This window comes from Pan troglodytes, chromosome 6 (genome assembly GCF_028858775.2).
Source record: "Pan troglodytes isolate AG18354 chromosome 6, NHGRI_mPanTro3-v2.0_pri, whole genome shotgun sequence".
Classification (NCBI taxonomy): domain Eukaryota; kingdom Metazoa; phylum Chordata; class Mammalia; order Primates; family Hominidae; genus Pan; species Pan troglodytes.
Genome location: NC_072404.2, coordinates 36,440,322 through 36,460,030, shown reverse-complemented (window position 1 = coordinate 36,460,030; position 19,709 = coordinate 36,440,322). Strand labels below are relative to the sequence as shown.

The 19,709-nt window shown below is 52.9% G+C and overlaps 1 protein-coding gene across 3 annotated transcripts in view; it reads left to right on the top strand.

The window, feature by feature from the left end:
* CRHR2 (corticotropin releasing hormone receptor 2) overlaps positions 1 to 19,709 on the top strand; it is a 48,118-nt gene that overhangs the window by 9,603 nt on the left and 18,806 nt on the right. The window contains exons 2-3 of one of the 3 annotated variants that reach the window (XM_016958680.4): positions 1,137 to 1,230; positions 8,416 to 8,541. In XM_016958680.4, the coding sequence (XP_016814169.1) occupies positions 1,155 to 1,230; positions 8,416 to 8,541 (202 nt within the window). In that variant the 5' untranslated portion in view covers positions 1,137 to 1,154. Of the gene's footprint in view, positions 1 to 1,136; positions 1,231 to 7,928; positions 8,279 to 8,415; positions 8,542 to 19,709 lie in introns of those variants that run through there. The other 2 variants (XM_003318237.6, XM_009452850.5) reach the window with 2 other exon arrangements.

Here is a 19,709-nt window from a genome sequence, read left to right as displayed (position 1 = left end):
ATGGCGCCATAGAGCAAGAAAAGGAGTGGTCTTGGGAGGAATGGGGCCAAGGGTTAGAATTTAGAGTGAATTGCTCTCGTTCAGTCATACACCATGCATTTTCCAGCCTCTCTGCCTTTGCACATGCTGTGCTCTCTACCTAGAATGCCCTTCCTGGCCTGATCAGCTTGGCAAGCTCCTACTCACCCTTCAAAACCCACATTAGCATGACCTCTTCTGTGATGCTACCCCTGCCCTCCTCAGTAAATCGTACATGCCGTAAAACTGTACATCCTTTCCATCTTTCCCACCAGAAGATGGTCCCTTCACGGGTGCACATGCCCACATCTACTTTATCCGTGCACATCCAGCACCCACTCTGATGATTTTTTAGGATGGGATCCTGGGTGCTTTTCTATCTTTTGGATGGAATTGCCATTATTGCAACAATCACATATCTTCCCTAGTGAGTGCCTAAGCTGGCCCTATGGTCCCTTCTTTTGTCCCTACTCATCTTTCCGGTTGCCCCAAAATGCTACCTCTCCCAATAAGCCTTCCCTGTCTTCCTGAATCCAGGTTAGGCACTTCTCTCACGTATTAACCTAATGCTCTTCGTTGCAAGTGCCTGCTTACCTGTGTGACAGGGAAACAAAGTTAAATCATGCATTTGCCTCCTCTTCCTTCTGCACTTTCTAAGTCTAGAGGATCCCTACCTGGCCTGGGACTACCTGAAGGACACCCATCAGGTCCCCCAGCCAGGGCCTGACACACAGTAGGTGTTCTGCAAATATTTGTTGGTTGAATGAACAACTAATGGAACCCACCCCCCACCTGGCTTTGCTGACAGAAGGACACAAGCCCCATGACAGTGACACATCCCAGCCTGAGGAGGAGACAGCCTTGGGGGCTGAGGGATGGACAGAGCAGACCCCTGCCTAGGAGGCAACACTGCATTGGGCCACTTCTGAGGCCTTTCTTCGGTCCAGCCCAGGCCAGACTGCTGCTGCTCCATGTGGCCATGGGCATCTCCCTCCTTGTTCTCCCTCTCTGTACTAAGAGGAGTAAGGGATGAGTGATAGGATAGGATGGGGGCAGACAGGCACTGTCAATGGCTAGCCTGGGCCTGATCTTTGACCCTCATCCTTGCTGTCCCCTAGGCAGCCGGGCAGAGCCAGATGCCCAAAGACCAGCCCCTGTGGGCACTTCTGGAGCAGTACTGCCACACCATCATGACCCTCACCAACCTCTCAGGTAGGTACCCTCTGCCACCACCCTGCAGCAGCCCCTGGAGATGTGGGTGGGCCCTGGGGGAGGAAGAGGCTTTCCTGGGGCCAGCCCAGGCTCAGCAGGGTGGTGGGTGGGGTGTGGTTTCCAGTCCTGGTTTGATTTCTGCCTTGCTGAGGGCCCTTAGGCAGGCCCTTCCCCATTCTAGGCTCAGGCTTGCCACTGATAATGAAGGGCTTGGCTGGGAGGCCACTCCCCATTCCCAGCTCCCACGATGGAAGTCAGCTGGGCTGGCATTCAGGAGTCCAAGAAGGGGATGACCCCTCAGCTTTCCAACTCCAGGGAAACTGGCAGAAGGTGCTAAACATTCTCTGGTTGCCATGGCTACAGGTGTGACTTCCTGGTAAGGACTTGCAAAGCAGCAGCCCGGCCCTGAGTTCTGGCCCCTCAGAGGTTTCCAGTGGCTGATTCACAGGGTCAGGGCCAGCCACTGCAGAGCTGCACAGAGCCCTGGATTCTGCTGGCTTCCAGAGAGATGTCTCCAGTGTCCCACCCTGTATCCTGGCCTTCCCAGGTCTGCATCCACAGGATGGGAGTGGGGGTGACCCTTGCTCGGGCCTGGGGCCACTGCCAGGGCACAAGGAGACAAGGGTGCTGGCCAGCACCCAGACCCAGCCTACAGGCACTGCCCAAGCCAGGCGTCAAAGAGAAAGTCTTGCTGCCTGTTCTCCTTCCACTGGGGCAGTCAATAGCTCCGGTGTTGGGATCAGGTAGATCCAAGTCTGGATCCTAGCTCTTCCACCCAGCGGCCTCGCCCAGCCCCTGGAAACTCACCTAACCCATCTGTATTAGTGTCCTGGGGCCACTGGAACAAAGCACCACAGACTGGGGCCTTGAGCAGAAGCTGATTTCATCACCATTCTGGAGGCTGCTAGGCCAAGATCAAGCTGTGGGCAGGGTTGGTTCCTCCTGAGGCCTCCCTACTTGGCTTGCAGATGGCCATCTTCTCCCTATGTCTTCATATGGTCTCTCCTCTGCATGTCTGTGTCCCAATCTCTTCTTCTTCTAAGAACACCAGTCCTATCGGATTAAAGCCCGCTTACCTTACTTTACTTTAATCACCTCATCGAAGACCCTAAATCCAAACAAGGCCACATTCTGAGGTACTGGGAGTTAGGACTTCAACATACAAATTTTGGAGCAACACAGTTCAGCCTGTGACACCATCTGAAGCTAGTTTCCTCATCTGTTTAGCAATGGATCTAAGTCCACCTCGGAGGCTCACAGTGAAGGCTGAATGAGAGCCCACAGGGACACCCAGCACAGGCCATGCCAGCATCAGACAGGAAATGGAGGCCCCTCCCTTCAGGAAAGCCCAACCTTCCCTCACCCTCAGAGGCAGCGTGGGTTTGTCAGCAGACCCATAGCCTTCTCCCTGCCTTCCTCTGCCCTCCCTCCAGCAGATGGCACAGACCCTTCCCTGTCTCCCTTGGCGGATGGTCCCCGCTCTGAGTGCAGCGGATAGGGTCCCAGCTTCTCCAAACATACAGCCTTGCCTGTTCAGCCTCTAACAGCATTCATCCATTTGCAAAAGGGATCCACATGATTTCTATAAAATTGGGCACAAAAAAATTTAACTCAAAGGAGAAGATGATACGTACTCATTCTCCCACAACCCAGGAATTTTTATAATGTCTCATATCCCTCAAGAATTTATGCATTCATAGAGCCTCATGTTCAATTTTTTTTTATTTTCTTTTTCTTTTCTTTTTTTTTTAATGGGATAATAGTGTGTCCATAGTTTCGTCGCCTGCTTTTTCCTCTTATAACTCAGAGTGAACATTTCCCCATGTCATTAAATATTCAACCACCGCATCGCTTGTGACGCTGCCTAGCAGCCACTCTGGGGATGCATCACCCCACATGAACCATGACCGGATGGTGGATGTAGAGGCTGCTAGGGAGCCCCTCAAGCTTCAGGAATCATTTCTCAAGTCCCCAAATTGATAATGACCTTCTTTTCAGTGTCCACTGCTTGGGGAAATGCATCATGACTAACACAGAGTTCAAAACCAAGTAAAACCAAACACTATATCTTTTAGATGTACATACCTGTGAGAAAACTGAAAAAAAATATGAGCCAGAGAATGACAAATGCAATAGTCAAGGGAATGTTCCCTCTGGGGAAGGAGAATAGAAATAAATAGATAAGTGACTGGTAATGATGTAGTTTCCAATTGGGTGGTAGGCTTATTATATTGTCTACTACATACAATAAAAAGACTAAATAAAATAAAGACTAAAAAATAAAGTTAAGCCATGCATGGGCTAATGCACAGACTAATAATGACAAAGGGTCATGAATCTATGATCAATTCAATTGTATGCCCCTGAAAAAGGCAACACATGCAAAATCACAGAGCAATTATGACCTCAGGCAGGCTTTAAATAGATTATTTCTATTTTATTCATCACAGAGGCAGCTACATATATTGAAAAATATTAGGGCATATATTATGAGGCATATTATTTATCCTATCCATAGATGATATAAAAATCCAAATGGACTATTTATTTATTTTTTATTATTTTTTGTAGGCTAGTCTTGAATTCCTGTGCTCAAGCAATCTGCCTACCTTGGCTTCCCCAAGTGCTGAGATTATGGGTGTGAGCCACTGCACCTGGCCAAGAATCCGAATGGATTCAAAGATACCTTGAAATAATTCCTCAATGCAACACACACACATATGCCAGGGTTGGTCAAATGGGAGAGAGCCTTGGCCTGAAGACAGGGACCTGGGCTTTCCTCAGCTCTTCTGCCAAGGTATCTGTTCTTTCTTAGTGACTCACTGGGCTGAAGTCTAGAGCATTCCAATGGGTGCTGGGGATGGGTTAGTGAACAGGACCAGCCCTGCCCTTGGGGAGGCATGGGCTGGTAGATGAGACAATGAATAAAAAGCAACCTGGATGTGACATAGGCCAGCACCCAGCAGATGGGGTCACCAAGGAGCTGCATGTCTGAAGGATGAGTGTGGAGCTGTAAGGCCATTTCCAGTGCAGAAATACAAACAAGGAACAGAGATAGCGAATGGTTTCTGGTAGTGACACATTGTTCTGGAGGGCCTTTCAAATGAAGCAGGAGGGTGAGGATGGGGGACGATGATCATGAAGACCCTTCTTTGCAATACCAAAGATGGTTCCCAGGAATGACATGTTGTTCTGGAGGGCCTTTCAAATGGAGCAGAAGGGTGAGGATGAGGGATAGACGATTACGAAGGACCTTCTTTGCAATACCAAAGAGGTGGTCTCCATCTCAAGGGCAACGGGTTGGCAGCACTCCTATGAGGAAGAGTGACAGGATCGTAATTATAAAACATCATTTTATCTGCCATGAGGAGACAGGGAGCCCATTTGGGCTGCTGCAGAGATAAGGATGGCCTGGGAGAAATAAGGGAGGGAAACCTCTTTTCCTTGTCTGGGAATCCTATTGTCCATCTGTAAAACAAGAATGTGGGATTGAATGTCACTGAGAGTCCTTTCTGTCCCCACAGCTTAGTCCCATGGCTTGACATGAAGACACCAGGCCAATTCCTCTGTCCTGCAGTGGAGTAGGATAGGGTGAGGAGGGGGTGCCTGGCCTGGGACCCCTGTCTCCAGTGCTACAGGGCAAAAGTGCAGCACCTTCAGGCCCCTCTGGAACCTCTGTGCCCTCAGCAACCCCGTCGTAATTCCCAGGAAGTACCACGACTATTCCATCTGTGCCTGAATAGACTCCCTCTCTATGTAGTCTAACCAAGGACAGTCCCTTAGAGAAGCAAAGATGCATCCTGTCCCTTTAAATCCTGTTTTCCAGCTGACATTTGAGTGGTAGGGGATGAATGAGAGAGAGAATGTGTGTGCATGGTGAAGATGCATAACTGTGGCTCTGTGTGTGATTCTGTTGTGCCTACATGCCTGTTTGATGCCATGTATTAGGCTTTGCAAGTGTGTCTGAGCTGGCCTGGAACTGTCCACTGCTGCTGCAGCTGACATCAGAGGTGGGCCATGGGATGGGACGCAGGGCACCAGAGGCACCTGCCTTACTCTGCTGCTCATGGTACACAGGGGTCTTCCAAAGTACCTGTCACACTTCCCTGAACCTATTTGCCAACCTGTCCCCAACAGCTTGGGGACACACAAACTGTTCCAAATACTTATCCCCTAATTCCTGGCCTCCAGCTGGGATGGGGCTGGCCTGCAGCGCTAGGAACCCATCACTATCCCAAAGCCTCTAATCTACCTCTGCTTCTTTAGTTAGCAAAAATGCCCCTGTCTTTGTTTGTTTGTACTTGGATTTAGTAAAATTGAGGGAATTTTGGGGCTCTTCCCAATTTCTTCCTCATTTACCTGTTTGCAGACACTAAAGTGAGCCGTAAAATCAATTTGTTCCCAAACTGCTACCTTTTCTAGTTTTCCCTCTGTCACATCTAGAATGACAACTGTGCCTATAATAATAAGATCCATGAAGAAATGGCCCCACATCCAGGGGACCTTGGGTCTGTGGGTCTGTGGGTATGTGCTCAGACCCCAACTGCTCATTCAGGATGCAGAACAGCCTTTGACTCTGCCACTGAAATGGTCACTTCCCAGAAGAATCTTTGGTATGTGAGCTCTCCCAGTTAAGAGCAATCCAGTTCACCCAGGCCAACCATCTGTTATGAGCTCTCCCAGTTAAGAGCGATCCAGTTCACCCAGGCCAACCCTCCGTTCTGCAGAAATCTGCATGAGATAAGTCCCTGGCCTCTGGTCAACACCACCTCTTGACATAGCTGCATCTATAGGTGCTTTAGGCACCACCTAGGTGGTGGCTCCAGTAACGAACAAGGATAATAACTTAAGCTTGGCTTAGGATTTCTCCCTTCCTCCGTGCTGCACTGTGCTGTGTGAAGGGCTATCCCTTGTATATGAGGGACACTATTGCCCTGTGAATACATGGGCTGACCTGGCCAGCCACACTCTGGCCTGTGTGGGACCCTGGGTAACAGGGCTCAGTCTAGGAGCAGAGGGTAGGACTCTGCCTAGGTCCTCTCCTGCTCCTGGCACTGGATAATATGAAGACCAAGGAACCTCTACCTCTGCAGCTGCCCAGAGCTGAGCCTGGGCTCTCACTGTCCATTCAGGAGGCAGAGGATAGACCTGGCTGGCTGCTCAGCATCTTGTACCTGCCAGTCAGCAGGCCCTGGAGAGATTCCAGGGCTCAGCCCTGGTCTTAGTGTGGTCTCACTCGCTCTGCCTGGGCAGTGACAGCACCATTAATATGGAGGCTGGTGAGAGCGGAGCACACAAAAGCAGCCTGCCTGCTGCTTCGCCTCTCTCTGCCCAGGGCATGGTGCTAGTTCATGGTGGTTTCAGCCTTTCCTAGCAGCTTAGGTTTATGTGGAGGATGGCAGGGGAACAGGACTGGTTTCTGAGACTAGGTTCCAGCTCTCGTTGCCCTCTAAAGATAGAAACAAACAACACGCAACACACATGTATGTCTTCCCCAGACTCTCCGTCTCATAACTCAGAACCAGAGAGTCTCAGAGCTGAGAGGGGCCTCGGGGAAGATTTCACTGATGGAGAAAGCTCCAGAAGAGAGGGCAAGCATCCTGCCTGGGGTACCATGGCAGGGAGAGCAGAGTCAGAGGCTGGACCAAAATGCAGCCTGAGTGGAAGCATGCCTTACCCCAGGTCCTGCTTCCCGAGCCCAATGCCCCACTCAGCTGGCAGACACAGCAGGCCCGCCCTGGGCACTCTGAGGGTGCAGCCACAGCAGATCACCAAGGAGGCATTCTGGGCCAGGGTGGGGTGGGGGGCCTGGGCAAGTTCTCTGGGGAGGTTTCCAGCTCCTCCACACCTGCTGTGGGGCCTGATTCTCCCCGCCCCTGCCCCGCTACTGGTGTGGAAACCAGGGTCAGGTGAAGCCCTGCCCAAGCCTTGAGGAAGAGAGACACATTCTCACTTCTTCCTTTACTCTTTCTGGTGCCCAAGGCACTAACAACTGGGTGTATAAAGCCTTCCAGATAATTTCAGCCAATTTCTCCCCTAGACTTACTCCATCTGATTAAATGGCCACCCAGTCACTCAAGCAGGAGACCTGATGTTATCCCTGCCTCTGGGCTCCTACTTAAAACCAGCCACCCACTCTAGTTCCTCCTCACCAGGTCTGGCTGCCCCTCCGAAATCTCTCTCCATTCCAGCTTCCACGGTCTGATCCAAGGACTTCAACCCACTCAGGCCACTTGATCTCATTAGACTCCTGGGTGTCTCCCTGCTTCCCTCCAGGCCTCCTCGATACATTTCCTTCCCAGAGGCTATGGAGGCTTTTGGAGGATGCAGATCTGCCCATGGGCTCTCCGTCCCTGCCTCCCTCCAGTGTCCTCGCTCAGGGAGGGGAAGCTCAGGAGGAGAGCTGCCGAACTTTGGGTCGCGGCTGTCCCTCGGTTAGCAGAGCTGCGGTGTTCTCCTCGGGCAGGCAGGCAGGTGGGCGCGCTTTGCTGCCCCCTGCAGCTCGGGGGCCTGCGATCCCCGCACAGGGCATTCCGTCACCCCAGGCCCACGCTCTCCAGCCCACCGCCCTCCTCTGGACGCCGCGAGTGGAAGAGAGCTGCGAACTGAGAAGCCGTACTTTGGGCAGGGTGGAGGGCCCGGGGGTTGGAGACTGAGCCCCTCCGAGAGGAGCCGCCCGGCCCCGCCCCCCGGCGCAGCCATTGGCCGCGGCGGAGCGGCTGTACCCGCAGCTCCGTGCACTCGGCGGCTCCTCTCCGGGAAGGTCCCCACTTGACAGCTCTGGGCGACCGGAGGTGGCGCCCAAAGGCTGCCCGGGAGATCGGGGCTGGGCTGGCGGGGGCCAGGACCCCGCGCCCTCTCGGCCGCTCACTCTCGCGTCCACTCCCTCGCAGCCACGCCGGGCGCGCACTCCCACTCCCTCTCCACACGCGGCTGCGGGACGCGATGGACGCGGCACTGCTCCACAGCCTGCTGGAGGCCAACTGCAGCCTGGCGCTGGCTGAAGAGCTGCTCTTGGACGGCTGGGGGCCACCCCTGGACCCCGAGGGTAGGCGGGAGGCGAGCGGTCGGAGGCTGCGCGGGCTCCTTCTCTCGCGCGCTGGGTGCGCCCCTGACCCCGCGCTCCGAGAGCCCCGCGTCCCTGCGGGCCCCTCTGAGCCCTACTGCGCTCTCTCCCGCCGCCAGGTCCCTACTCCTACTGCAACACGACCTTGGACCAGATCGGAACGTGCTGGCCCCGCAGCGCTGCCGGAGCCCTCGTGGAGAGGCCGTGCCCCGAGTACTTCAACGGCGTCAAGTACAACACGACCCGTGAGTGCCCCCGGCCCTCGCTGCCTGCTCTACACCGGCCTCCTGAGAAGGCGGTTTAGGGAGTAAAGAGGATTCCGGACCCAGCGGCACAAAGCTGCTGACGGCCGCGGTACCGCGGACCGCGGGCGTTAAGGACCCCTTACAGTGTTGGGGGCGCGCCTTCTGCTTCTACCCCCAATACAGCGTCTAATCTCAGTAAGCCAGTGATTTGCCCACAATTCCCGTGCTCCATGCGGTGACAGCCCAAAAAGGGGAGAAGGAAATACTTCCTCCTCTTGGAGTGTAAACCTCCTTCCCTCATTGTAGGTTCCCGTTGCCTGAAGTTCCCCATTAGGGCTTCATTGTTTAGACAATGCTTCCCCTGCCCAGGAGGGGGACCTATCCCAGGAGGGCGGATATGCTAAGTCCCAAATCCCCCAGAGTGAGTGCAGTGACCAGACCCTACTACCAGAGAGGAGGAGGAGGGTAGGAGGCAGGAGGGCTGGGCCGAGCGCATGTTTCCGTGGGGAGGACATGCAGGCGTAGGTTGTGCTAAGCCAGAGGGTGCGGGGTGTTGCATCTTCCCTAATCCGAGGTCCCAGGACTGACCTGCTGGGCTGAGTCAGGGGCTGTGGGCAGCATTATTCCTGCGCCCCCATAATGAGTGGTGTCTGAATCAGCACCCCAACACCATCTCTCAAGGAGAACAACCTGTGCCTGCCTTCCTCCTGGCAAATCATGGACTGGCTTGAGGCTCTGGGGAAAAGGGCAGTAGAGGTTGCTGGAGTTACACAGCCTCCAGGTGGGGTCGTTCAGTGTGGGTTCTGGGTGTGTGCGTGTGGGTAGGTGCCTGTCTGTGCCCTGTGGAACATGGGATGGGAGCCAGGTGTGTGGTCTGCGGGAGGCTGTGGGGGCAGCAATCACTGCCCCACCTAGAACCCCCCTGACATCTCCAGCCGGACCCCAGTTGTCAAGCACGCTGAGACCCTATCTGGATTGTTTGTCTGAAGCCTCTCATCCTGGAAACATCCTCAGAGTGTCTGTGTCTGATTGGTAGCCCAGCTCCACCTCCACCACACATACACACACACACACACACACAAGCTTTCAGAAGCTGAGGCTGAGGGCTTTGCCATGAGAGATGGTTAGAAGGCAAGAGAGATGTACCTGCACCTGATGCCAAGCCGCACTCTCCTGGCTGCACCAGCTGAGGGCTCTGGTGGGCCCAGGGAGCACATGCTTCCCATCCATGATTAAAACAGATCTCCCTAGAAGGAAGTAAGATCCCCAAGCTAGGAGGTGTGCAAGCAGAAGGAATGATTTCCCTGTGCCTTCCTAGTCCTGACCTTATAAAACTGTATTTTTAGGATTCCGTGAGCTGTGTGGGGTGGGGCAATGGAGATCAGCATGCCTGATTCAGACTGGGCCCGGAGATTAAGGGCCATCCAGGGTAAAGTGGGATGATGGAGCATCTCAGCCCACAGCCTGTGAACCTCAGGGAGCTCTGCTTTCGTTCTTACCCCAGCCTGGGCTATGCCTTGTTCTCCCCGACCAGCCTGGAGGCCCCCCTTTCCCAGGGCTGGGCCTGGGTCTCTTCTTCATAGCCAAGCTGAGTACAGTAATACTCAGTCAATTTGTGGAATACCCACTATGTGCCAGCCACTGCACAGGCACTGTATTGAGGCTCTCACTCACAATTGCAACAGACAAAAAGAACAGAATGATGAATGCCCTAATTAGGGGGGAAGCACAAGGTCTATGGGATTGGGGTGTGGGGGCGGGGTGACAAGGAAGACTTCCCAAAGGTGCTGCAGACAGCACATATCAGGCCATTCATATCAATCAAGTCTAATGAGAAGCTGATAAAAGGTTGGGGCACCACCCAGGCTGGTAAAAGTAGGGCCAATTAGCCCCTGGTATCTAATGAACAATTTTCTTCATTTAGAACAAAGTGCTGCCTGCACTGCAACTGCTGGAGAATGAGAGGAGCTTGTGGAGGGTGGGGAGCACTTCCCACTAACCAGCACCTGGGGTGTGAGGTCAGCCTAGGTGGGAAGAGCAGAGGCTGCTAATGGCTGTGGAAATGCATGATTGATTTCCCTCCTCCCCTTTCTTCACATCAGTGCTGCTTCCTGCTTCTCTGTTTGCCTTTTCCTGGGATCCTTCCTTTAAAAAGAATGACAGAGGGAGAAACCTCCACGAGAAGCCTAGGGGAAGAACAGGAGCGTTCGGGCTCCACTTCCTGCCCCAATTTTGTTATGCTGTAGCCAAACCCGCATTGAAGCCTCATTCCTTAGAGAGCAGGAATCGCCCGGGTGGGGATAGCAGTTTAGATATTAGTCTCTGCGATTTTTCAACTCAGCTGAGCACAGAGAATCTGCCACAAAGCTAAGTGTTGATCATTTTCCAGGTGCCAGCTACCACTGAGAGAGCTTTGTATCCATATCTCAGGCATCCATAATCCCACTCGCCCACACTCCCTCTGAGATACGTACTGCTTTTATGCCCATATTGCAGGCAAGAACACTGAGTCTCAGACACATGAAGTAACTTATTGAAAGTCCTAATCAGCTCCTATGCACCAGTGCAGGCAGGTGAATCCACAGCCCTCGCTATTAACCATGGGGCAGTACTCCCTCCACAAGAGGCATTCGGTTTGCGAGGAGAGCTTAGAGGTTTGGAAAGAAGACTCATACCTCTGGCCTGGAGGATCAGGGAGGACTTAGCCCTCTGAGCTGGACTTCTGGGGACAGGTTGGATTTTAGCAGGTGAGTGTAATAGGCACAGGAGAGGCCCTCTAGGCTGAGGGGACTGAGCAAAGGCAAGGAGACAGGCTGGGCTTTGTGCCTTGGGAGGAGTGTGTTGTATGGAGAACAGGGAGTAGGAGAAAGAAACAATGAGGCTGGGGAGGGGCATGGAGATCAGGTGATGCAGGGCATTCTACAGGGCTTCACCATCTGGAGAGGGAGCCTGGGTGAGCTTGTGAGCAGAGAAGCTCAATTTTGGGAGCACACTGTCCTCTGGAGGGAAAGGAGAAGTAAGGGGATTTCTGCACAGACCCAGGTAGACCGCAGGCTGTAGGAGCAAATGAGGTTGAAGACGCCAGCAACCTTGGGCATTTGAAATTGACAAGATATGGTGAGAGATGGCCAGGTAAAGGTTGGGCACACAGGAAACAGCTGAGCACAGTTGGGGATGTGTTGACTTTGAGGAGCTGGAGGGACAGCTGAGTGGAGATGTTCAGGAAGCAGCTGGTTGGGTGGGGAAAAGCTCAAGAGAGCACCAAGAGTGGAGATAAGGCATAAGAAGTCCTCAGGATGTGGGGTTAGCAAATAGCTACAGTGTGTGAGTTTGGGAGGCTGGCTCAGAGCCTTGAGCCATCTTACCCAGAGTTATTTCCAGATGCAGCAGGGCCAAGGGAAGGGAAGGGACTAGGCCAAGGGAAGGGAAGGGACTAGTGCATGGCCACACATGTTAGTCAGCGGCAGAGCCAAGTTAAGCACACGAGTCTCCTTGGGTGTTCTCTACACAACCTGTGCTGGCGCTTCAGTGGCTGAGCTTCCACGTGTTTGTACTGTGGTTTAACTCATTTAATCCTTGCACCATCGAGTGACAGAGACATGGCATTATCCTCATTTTACACATGGGGAAACTGAGGTGTGGAGCAATTAAGTCACTTGTAACAGAACAAGGATTCAAACCCAGGTTCTGCTGCCTCTCAAAAAGCAACTCTGCTAGGTTAAGCAGAGAAGAAATTTTTAAAAAAGATATTGGGGAGCTTATGGAATCACTGAGTGGGCTAGAGAACCAGATTTGGGGCCCCAAGCCAAGAACACAGCGTAGAGCTGGCCCTGTGAGGGGACCTCTCTCTCCCTGAAAGGCCCTGCCAACACCACCAGCCCTGGCCACCACTAGTGGCATGATCAAAGATCACTGCAATCTCAAACTCCTGTGCCCAAGCGATCCTCCTGCCTCAGCCTCCCGAGTAGCTGAGACTGCAGGCACATGCCACCACACCTGGCTAATTTTTAAATTTTTTGTAGAGGTGGGATCTTGCCATTTTGCCAGAGCTGGTCTTGAACTCCCAGACTCAAGCGATCCTCCTGTCTCTGGCTCCCAAAGTGCTGGGAGTATAGGCGTGAGCCACTGCACCTGGCCAACCTAGAGTCTTAAGCTTCCTGCAGTTATCTCTGGAGAGGCTTTCTCCCTGTCTCCATCTGGGGGCCTCCAGTTCACTAATTCCCTCGGGTAGGTGCATCTGATGGGTGGGGGAATATGTGGAGCCCCAAATCCCATGCCAAAGCTCTGGCTACAAGGGATCCTGGGAAGTAAGGATCTGGCATTTTAGCTCTAGGCGGGGAGGTAGCCTCGGTCTTACCCCAGGATTCCCCGAACCAGGTTCAAATCCTGGGTGGCTAGAAACAATCCTAAATGTCCATATACAATTTAATTGGGGCAAGTCTCATCCCTTTTGTGGGCCTGTCTCCCTATCTGTAGGCAGAAAGGAAGTGGATTAGCATGGAAGTGGTTTGGCCGGAAGTGGGGCACTTATATTCCATTTTCCTCCCACCTCTCCCCATTCCACACGGACTCCTCTGAGCCCATCTCTGTGTGTATATCTCTGTCTCTGTGTCTCTCTCATTGTCTCCCTGTCTGTTTCTGTTTTTCTCTATGTGTGGTTCTGTTTCTGGGTGTATGTTTCTGTCTTTCTCAGATTCTCTCATTTTCTACCTCTCTCTCTCTTTCTCCATCTCTCCCTACTGCCTTCTTCATCCCCCGACTCCATCTCCAAACCCACTGTCTCCCCACTCCCATCCCTCCTTCTATCTGCCCTCCTCCTGCACCTCATCTTGCCTGTCCCTACGGTCCTTTTGGCTGCAAAGGAGGGTCTTGCCACCTCCCTCCTGGCCATGGTCCGTTTTCCTTCTGTGGAACCACTAAGTGCAGCTTGGCTCAGCCTCAGCCTCCTTGACCTCAAGCTCCGCAATGTCCTACTGGGAATGGCTGGGGTCATCTGTACTGAGGCATCTGCCAGGACAGGGGAAGAAAGGGCATCCCATCTAACCTAGCCACATGGGGAGGTTAGGGGTCCCCATTTCCCAGAACCCCATTCTAGAGACATGCTGAAGCACTGGTTGTGTTACAGTGGAAACACATAAGCTGAGTGGTCTCCAGCCAGAGGGGTCTCTCCCATTGGGTCTGCCTGCTTACGCAGGAATCCCTTCTTCAGCCCTAAGAGTCAGAGGTGATAAGAAAGGCTGAGACCTGCCCTCAAGAAGCCCCAGGCTGCTTATCAACGAGGCTTGTGCAAATCAACAGTCAGAGATCGGGAAGAGGGGCTTGGTGGACACTGGGACATTCCTGGGAGGCTTTCTGGAGGGAGTGGGGGTAAACTTTAAAGGTCTTGGAGCAGTTGGGATGCCACATTTGTTAAGGACAGGTGCAGTGCAGGGGTGCAAGCCTCAGGAGGACCCCAGATAGACCCTGCCCTCTGGGTTGAAGAAGTAGAAGCTGTAAATCCGGAAACTCAGGTCTGCATTCTCAGACTCCAGCGAGACCTGATCCCCCCCTAACTCTATTCCATTCTCCAAGGGCCACAAGTTACTCCATGTATGAGAACAACTTCCCTGCTGGGAGAGAGGGAAGGTGGGACAGGCATGGCCATCACAGAGGTTTAGCTAAGAAAAGAAGGAAGGAAGGAAGAGAAATAGAGCAGAGGTGGATGCCCTTGTGGCCATCCAGACACCCCAGAGCTGCCCGGCTGCAGAGCGCTCTATGTTCTGAGTCCAGCCTTCCCCTCCCCACTTAAGGGTAGGAAATGACTGGCCGGGAGAGGGAAACACAGCTGCTCAGAGTTCTACAGCAAGTCTGGGCCCTGATAGGCCTCTGCTGGCTCTGGGAACTCCTGGCTTCTGCTCTAGCTTCTACCCACCTCTGCATGCATCTTGATCTTTCCTGTCTCCTGCTCTCCCCTGGAATCCTCCAGCCACCTAATCGTCTTGCTCAGGCTCACCCCTTATTGGGGTTCTGAGTATTTTACCCTTTCCCCCAGAAAGAATTGAGGAGCCTAGAGACAAGCTTTTCAAAGATGCATAAGACCTGAGCCTGCCTTCCAGGGGCTCCTGTTCTAGAAAGACTGACAGACAGGCAGACTCTCAAAGAGAACTTTTGATATAGGCTCCCAAGTAAAATAGCACAGTGAAGACAGTCAGAGCACATGGAAGGGAGTTATTCCAAGAGGAAGGGAGAGTAAATTTGGAAGACTTCATGGAGGAAGTGTTGTTGAACAGTGCCTTGAAAAATTGAGCTAATGATGTGTCAGATGGAAGGGAGGGTGGGAGCGGAAGTGAAAGAGGAGGGAGGGAAGAAGCAGCCAGATCATGGAGGCCTCAAATGTTGGACCAGGGCATGGGCCTCGATTCTGCTGGCTTTAGAGACAGCGGCTGCTTGTCCGTAGCCCTATGGTACACGACCAGAATACTCTGGAAGGATACTGCTTGATTTTCAAAATGTGCCATCTAAATCTCAATCAAGGGCTGGCTGGGGACCTGGGCCTTGGCCCTTTCCTCTCCTCCCTCCTGCTCCTTAAGTCAGAGGTCCCAGCATCCTTCCCTGTGCACTCCTTACCACCAGTGCCACAGCAGAGCCTGGAGCCCTGAAGACAGGCTGAAGGAGGAGCCCCATCTCAGTGATCCTCAAGGAGCTCCCCAGAGGGCTTCTTGGCTGGGCCCCAGGTAGAGGCATTTGGGCCCCTCTGACTGCCCACCCTCACCAGGTGCTTCAGAGTCAGGCAGGCGGTCCCTTTCACACACAGCACCTGCCAGGAGAGCAGCTGGGGCAAGGGAGAGTGGGAGGAACCTGGGCTCAGATTTAGCACGGCTGGATCTAAGTCCTGGGTTTGCCATGACTCACTGAGGGACTGGCAGGCCCTCCTTGTCCAAGTCTCAGTTTTCTTATCTGTGTGAAGGGGACAGAGAACATGCTGACCTCGTGGGGCCATGGCACATAGGGGAGATGCTGCTGCTTGGGGCTCCCTGTAGACAGCTAAGGCATTGTCAGCAAGGGGAGGGGAGTTGAAGGTGGCCTGGGGCCTGGAAGGAGGGGCCATCATGTCCTTGGGTAGGGGAAATCCCGCTCACACCAAGAATGGCTATCCTCATTCTGGGGTGGTGGTCTCCTGCTATCTCTGAGAGCCCCCAGAACTCTGTGGCTTCTGGGGATGTCCTGGGAGGGAGAATTCTGTCTATCTAGATTGAGAAGGTCTGGTCCCTAAAAGCCTGTAGAGAAAGGCAGCCCCTTGCCCCCGTGGAGGGATGCTGCTGGCATCCTTCCAGCCAGCTGTCTTCTCCCTGCATTACTTCACAGGAACTATGAACTGAGAGCCAGATCTAATTCCGGCCATCCTACTGACTGCTTTTCTCACTTTGGGCAGGTTGTCTCCCCTCTTCAGACCTCAGTTTATCTGCACCAGGTGGGTGGAGGGCTTGATGAGTTCTAGTGATGTTTCTCGGTTCCAAGGCAGCTTCTGCCACAGCGGTCCTCTGTTCGTCCTCTCCCCACTTTCCTCCACAGGCCGGCGTCATGGCGACGAGCCCACTGAGTGTTGCTAGGATGGCTGGAAGGAGGGAGCCCTGTACAGTAGAGGCGGGAGCATGAGGTAGGGGCCTCCTCCCACTGCCCCTCTCTGGGGAGGGCAGAGCTTACACAGTGAGCTGGGTTCCGCTCCCCCTTCCCTTTTTCATAGACCCAGTATGGTCTCCATTAAACTGCTCAGTGCTTCTATGACTCAGTTTCCCCACCGTCTCCTGTAAGTGTGCTTACAGGTCCTGCTTAAGGATGGCAGGGCACCATGAGTGAAAAGTCCTGTGGAAATAGGGAGCTGAGGGTCTCTGAAGGTCCAGAACAGGCAGTCGAGGCTCAGAGAGCTGTGTCCATATAACACTAAGAAATGGAATCCAAGCTCCCTGGCCTGAATCCCAGACATCACCAGCAAAGGGCCCTGGGGATGCCTTTCCCACCCAGTGGCTGGGATTGGCAATAGTAGACTCCCAAACTCAATCTAGCACTTCTACGTCAGTCTGGGTCTGAGCTTGGGTGAACATCACCAGCTGCCTGTTCCCCTCTGACCACCAAATTGCTGTGATCGGATCAAGACAGAAATATGCAAGGTGGGCCTCAAAGTTGGTCAGTCCTCCTTAACCTGCAGTGGTCTCCAAGCAATGCAGGATGCTGACTCAAGGAGATGCACCTCGTTTGGGAAGCTCAGGAAAACCATGCTGTTAGTACTAGGACTGTACGTCTGACCACCCCAGCTCTGTCCACCTTCCCCAAAAGTCTCTTAACTGGGGACAAAAAGCAATCCAGTCCAGGAAGTGGAGGCCAAGCTGGGAGGAGACATTGGTTGAGAGGTTTTTCCCACAGAAAGCAAGAAAGATGGCCAGGCATGGTGGCTTATGCCTGCAATCCCAACATTTTGGGAGGCTGAGGCAGGAGGATCACTTGAGGCCAGGAGTTTGAGACCAGCCAAAACCACATAGTGAGACCCCGTTTCTACAAAACAAACAAAAAAATTAACAAATGATCATGGCATGGTGGCACATGCCTGTAGTCCCATTACTCAGGAGGCTGAGGCAGGAGGATCACTTGAGTATAGGAGTTCAAGGCTGCAGTGAGCTAAGATCACACCACTGCCCCCCAACCTGGGTGACAGAGTGAGACCCCATCTCAAAAAAAAAAAGTAGGTAAGAAAGGTGACTCAAAGTCATGGTCAAAGATTTCTCAACTAGGCCCCAAGCCAGATAAGAAGATGGCTGGATCTGGAGTGGCCCAACTACAGGCAGTAAAGGGAACTGAGGGTGGGATATCTGGCCCCTAAGGTATTATCTTCTGGGGATCTGGACACCAAGTGGCAATGACACTGAAGAGGTGGCATAACTGGCTGCACCTGCTGAAACACAGGGTCACAGGGAGAGCCTGTCTCTCCTAGGTACACCAACTCCAGGGTCTCCCGTGAGGAAGCATGTCCCAGGGGAGAGAGATCTTCTGCCTCTTCATGGTTGAGTGACCCCAGATGTGTCAGTTTCTCTCTTCTGGTCCCACCAGACCAAATGCAGAAGTTGTCTTCCTTCCTAATTCCCAAGGAGATGCCTGATAACTCAGTTTCCAACTTGCTTCCCTTGGAACAGTCAAAGCTTTCATGCCAGGAACCTGGAGAATGCTGCCCACAGGTTTGCTGTTTGAGACTGACACCCCTCCCCCATTTGGGGTTGGACTGCAATGTCTGCAGTTTTGGCAGCTGGGTCAGCCTACCCATGGTGTCTTGGTGTGAGACCTGGCTTCCTCCTGCATGTATGTGTGACTGTTTTGTATTTGCCATGCATCTTGGTGAAGCATGGGCATACAAGGTGGCAGACTGTCCTCCTGGCCCACTCTGAGCCTCCTACTTTCAATGAGTTCCCAAGTAACCTAGGAAACAGCATCAGCCTTGGTCCATCCTGAGATCCTGTGTGCTCAGCTCTGTGCAGTGCTTAAGAAAAGGCCAGAGATGACAGCAACCCAGGACATGCCTTTAGGGGCTCTCAGCCTTGTACAAAATAAGGTAAACTTCTGCTCCAGAGAACCTGGGCTGGTTAGGAAAGTACAACACCTTTATAGGGGTCAGTGAAAGAACAATCCCAGCCTAGCATGAGCCAGGCAGTCACAAGCAGCTGGACCCTTGGGGAGCTGGAACAGTCATGGAAACTACCTGGAGGAGCTGGGGCTGGAGCTGGGCCTTGAAAAGGGGCATGAATTAGCTTGACCTCAATGGGCTGGGCCCATGGCCAAGGTCGGAATATCGGGTGGGAAGGCTGGTTCTTAGGAGCTCTCCGAGGTCCCCAACCTTAGAGATAGGCAGGGATGAAGAAGGGAGTTGTGCTGTCCGTGGTGCTGAAAGTTCCGATCCCATGTAGTGACTTCATTCCTTCTGTAAATATTGCTTCTGGCCCTCCCCACCTCAATGTCATCACCTTCTCTCCCTCACCACTACTACTACTACTAGTACTACGTCTTCTTCTTCTTCTTCTCCTCCTCTTCCTCCTCTTCATCCTCCTTCTTCTTCTATCATCATCATCATTATCATCATCATCATCATCATCGTCACAGGGTCTCACTCTGTCACCCAGGCTGGAGTGCAGTGGCACAATCTTAGCTCACCGCAACCTCTGCCTCCCAGGCTCAAGCAATTCTCTCACTTCAGCCTTCTGAGTAGCTGAGACTACAGGCGCACACCACCACGCCTGGCTTTTTTTTTTTTTTTTTTTTTTTTGAGAGATAGGGTTTCATCATGTTGCTCAGGCTGGTTTCAAACTCTTGGGCTCAAGCAATTCACCTGCCTTGGTCTCCCAAAATGTTGGGATTACAGGCATGAGCCACCATATCCAGCCTCTCCCTCACTTCCTGTCCTTTTCTTTGCAAATAGCCAATGACCCCATTGTTGTGCCTTACCACAGTCCCATTAACTCTTTTCCCCATGCCTACCCCTGTCCCTTGTACTCCTTCCCCCAAAACTACCACCAAAAATAGTCCCTCATGGTACCTGTCTCCTATGGTCTGTGTCTTTCCAGAAGGTATCAGAGATAGAAGTGCCAACCATTTGATGTTGATGTCAGGATGCTTGGAGTTGTCACAATAGCTTGAGGGTGATCACTGGCATTTAGTAGACTGGGGAGTCTCACATAACATATAATTGATCCACCTGAGATGCCAATAACATCATAGAGAATCAATTTACTGTAATTTTTCTAAGAGGCAAAACTGAGACCAAGAGGGAAGGGGCTTAGTCATGGTCACCTAGCTATCCAGAGACAAAACTACAGCTAGAATATAGGGTCTCATGTCCCAGCCAGGCTTCAGGACCACCCCAGGTAACTGCCTGAACCAGGAACTCTTTGTAAAGTGTCAGCATCTGAAACGGGGAGAGCCCATTGTAATGGGGGTTTTTGGCAGGCCTGGGCCACTCTGGGCATGGAAACCAGGCCTCCCAGACTACAGAGTCCTGCAAGATAAGACCCTGCCTGCATCATTCAGACCCTAATGCCCCTGGAAGCCCACACTCCACATCATCAGCACTGATCCTCAGCAGGGGCGGCTGTGTTGCTACGGTAATGGGCACCCACCTCTCTGCATCCAGCCCCACAATTCTAGCCTTG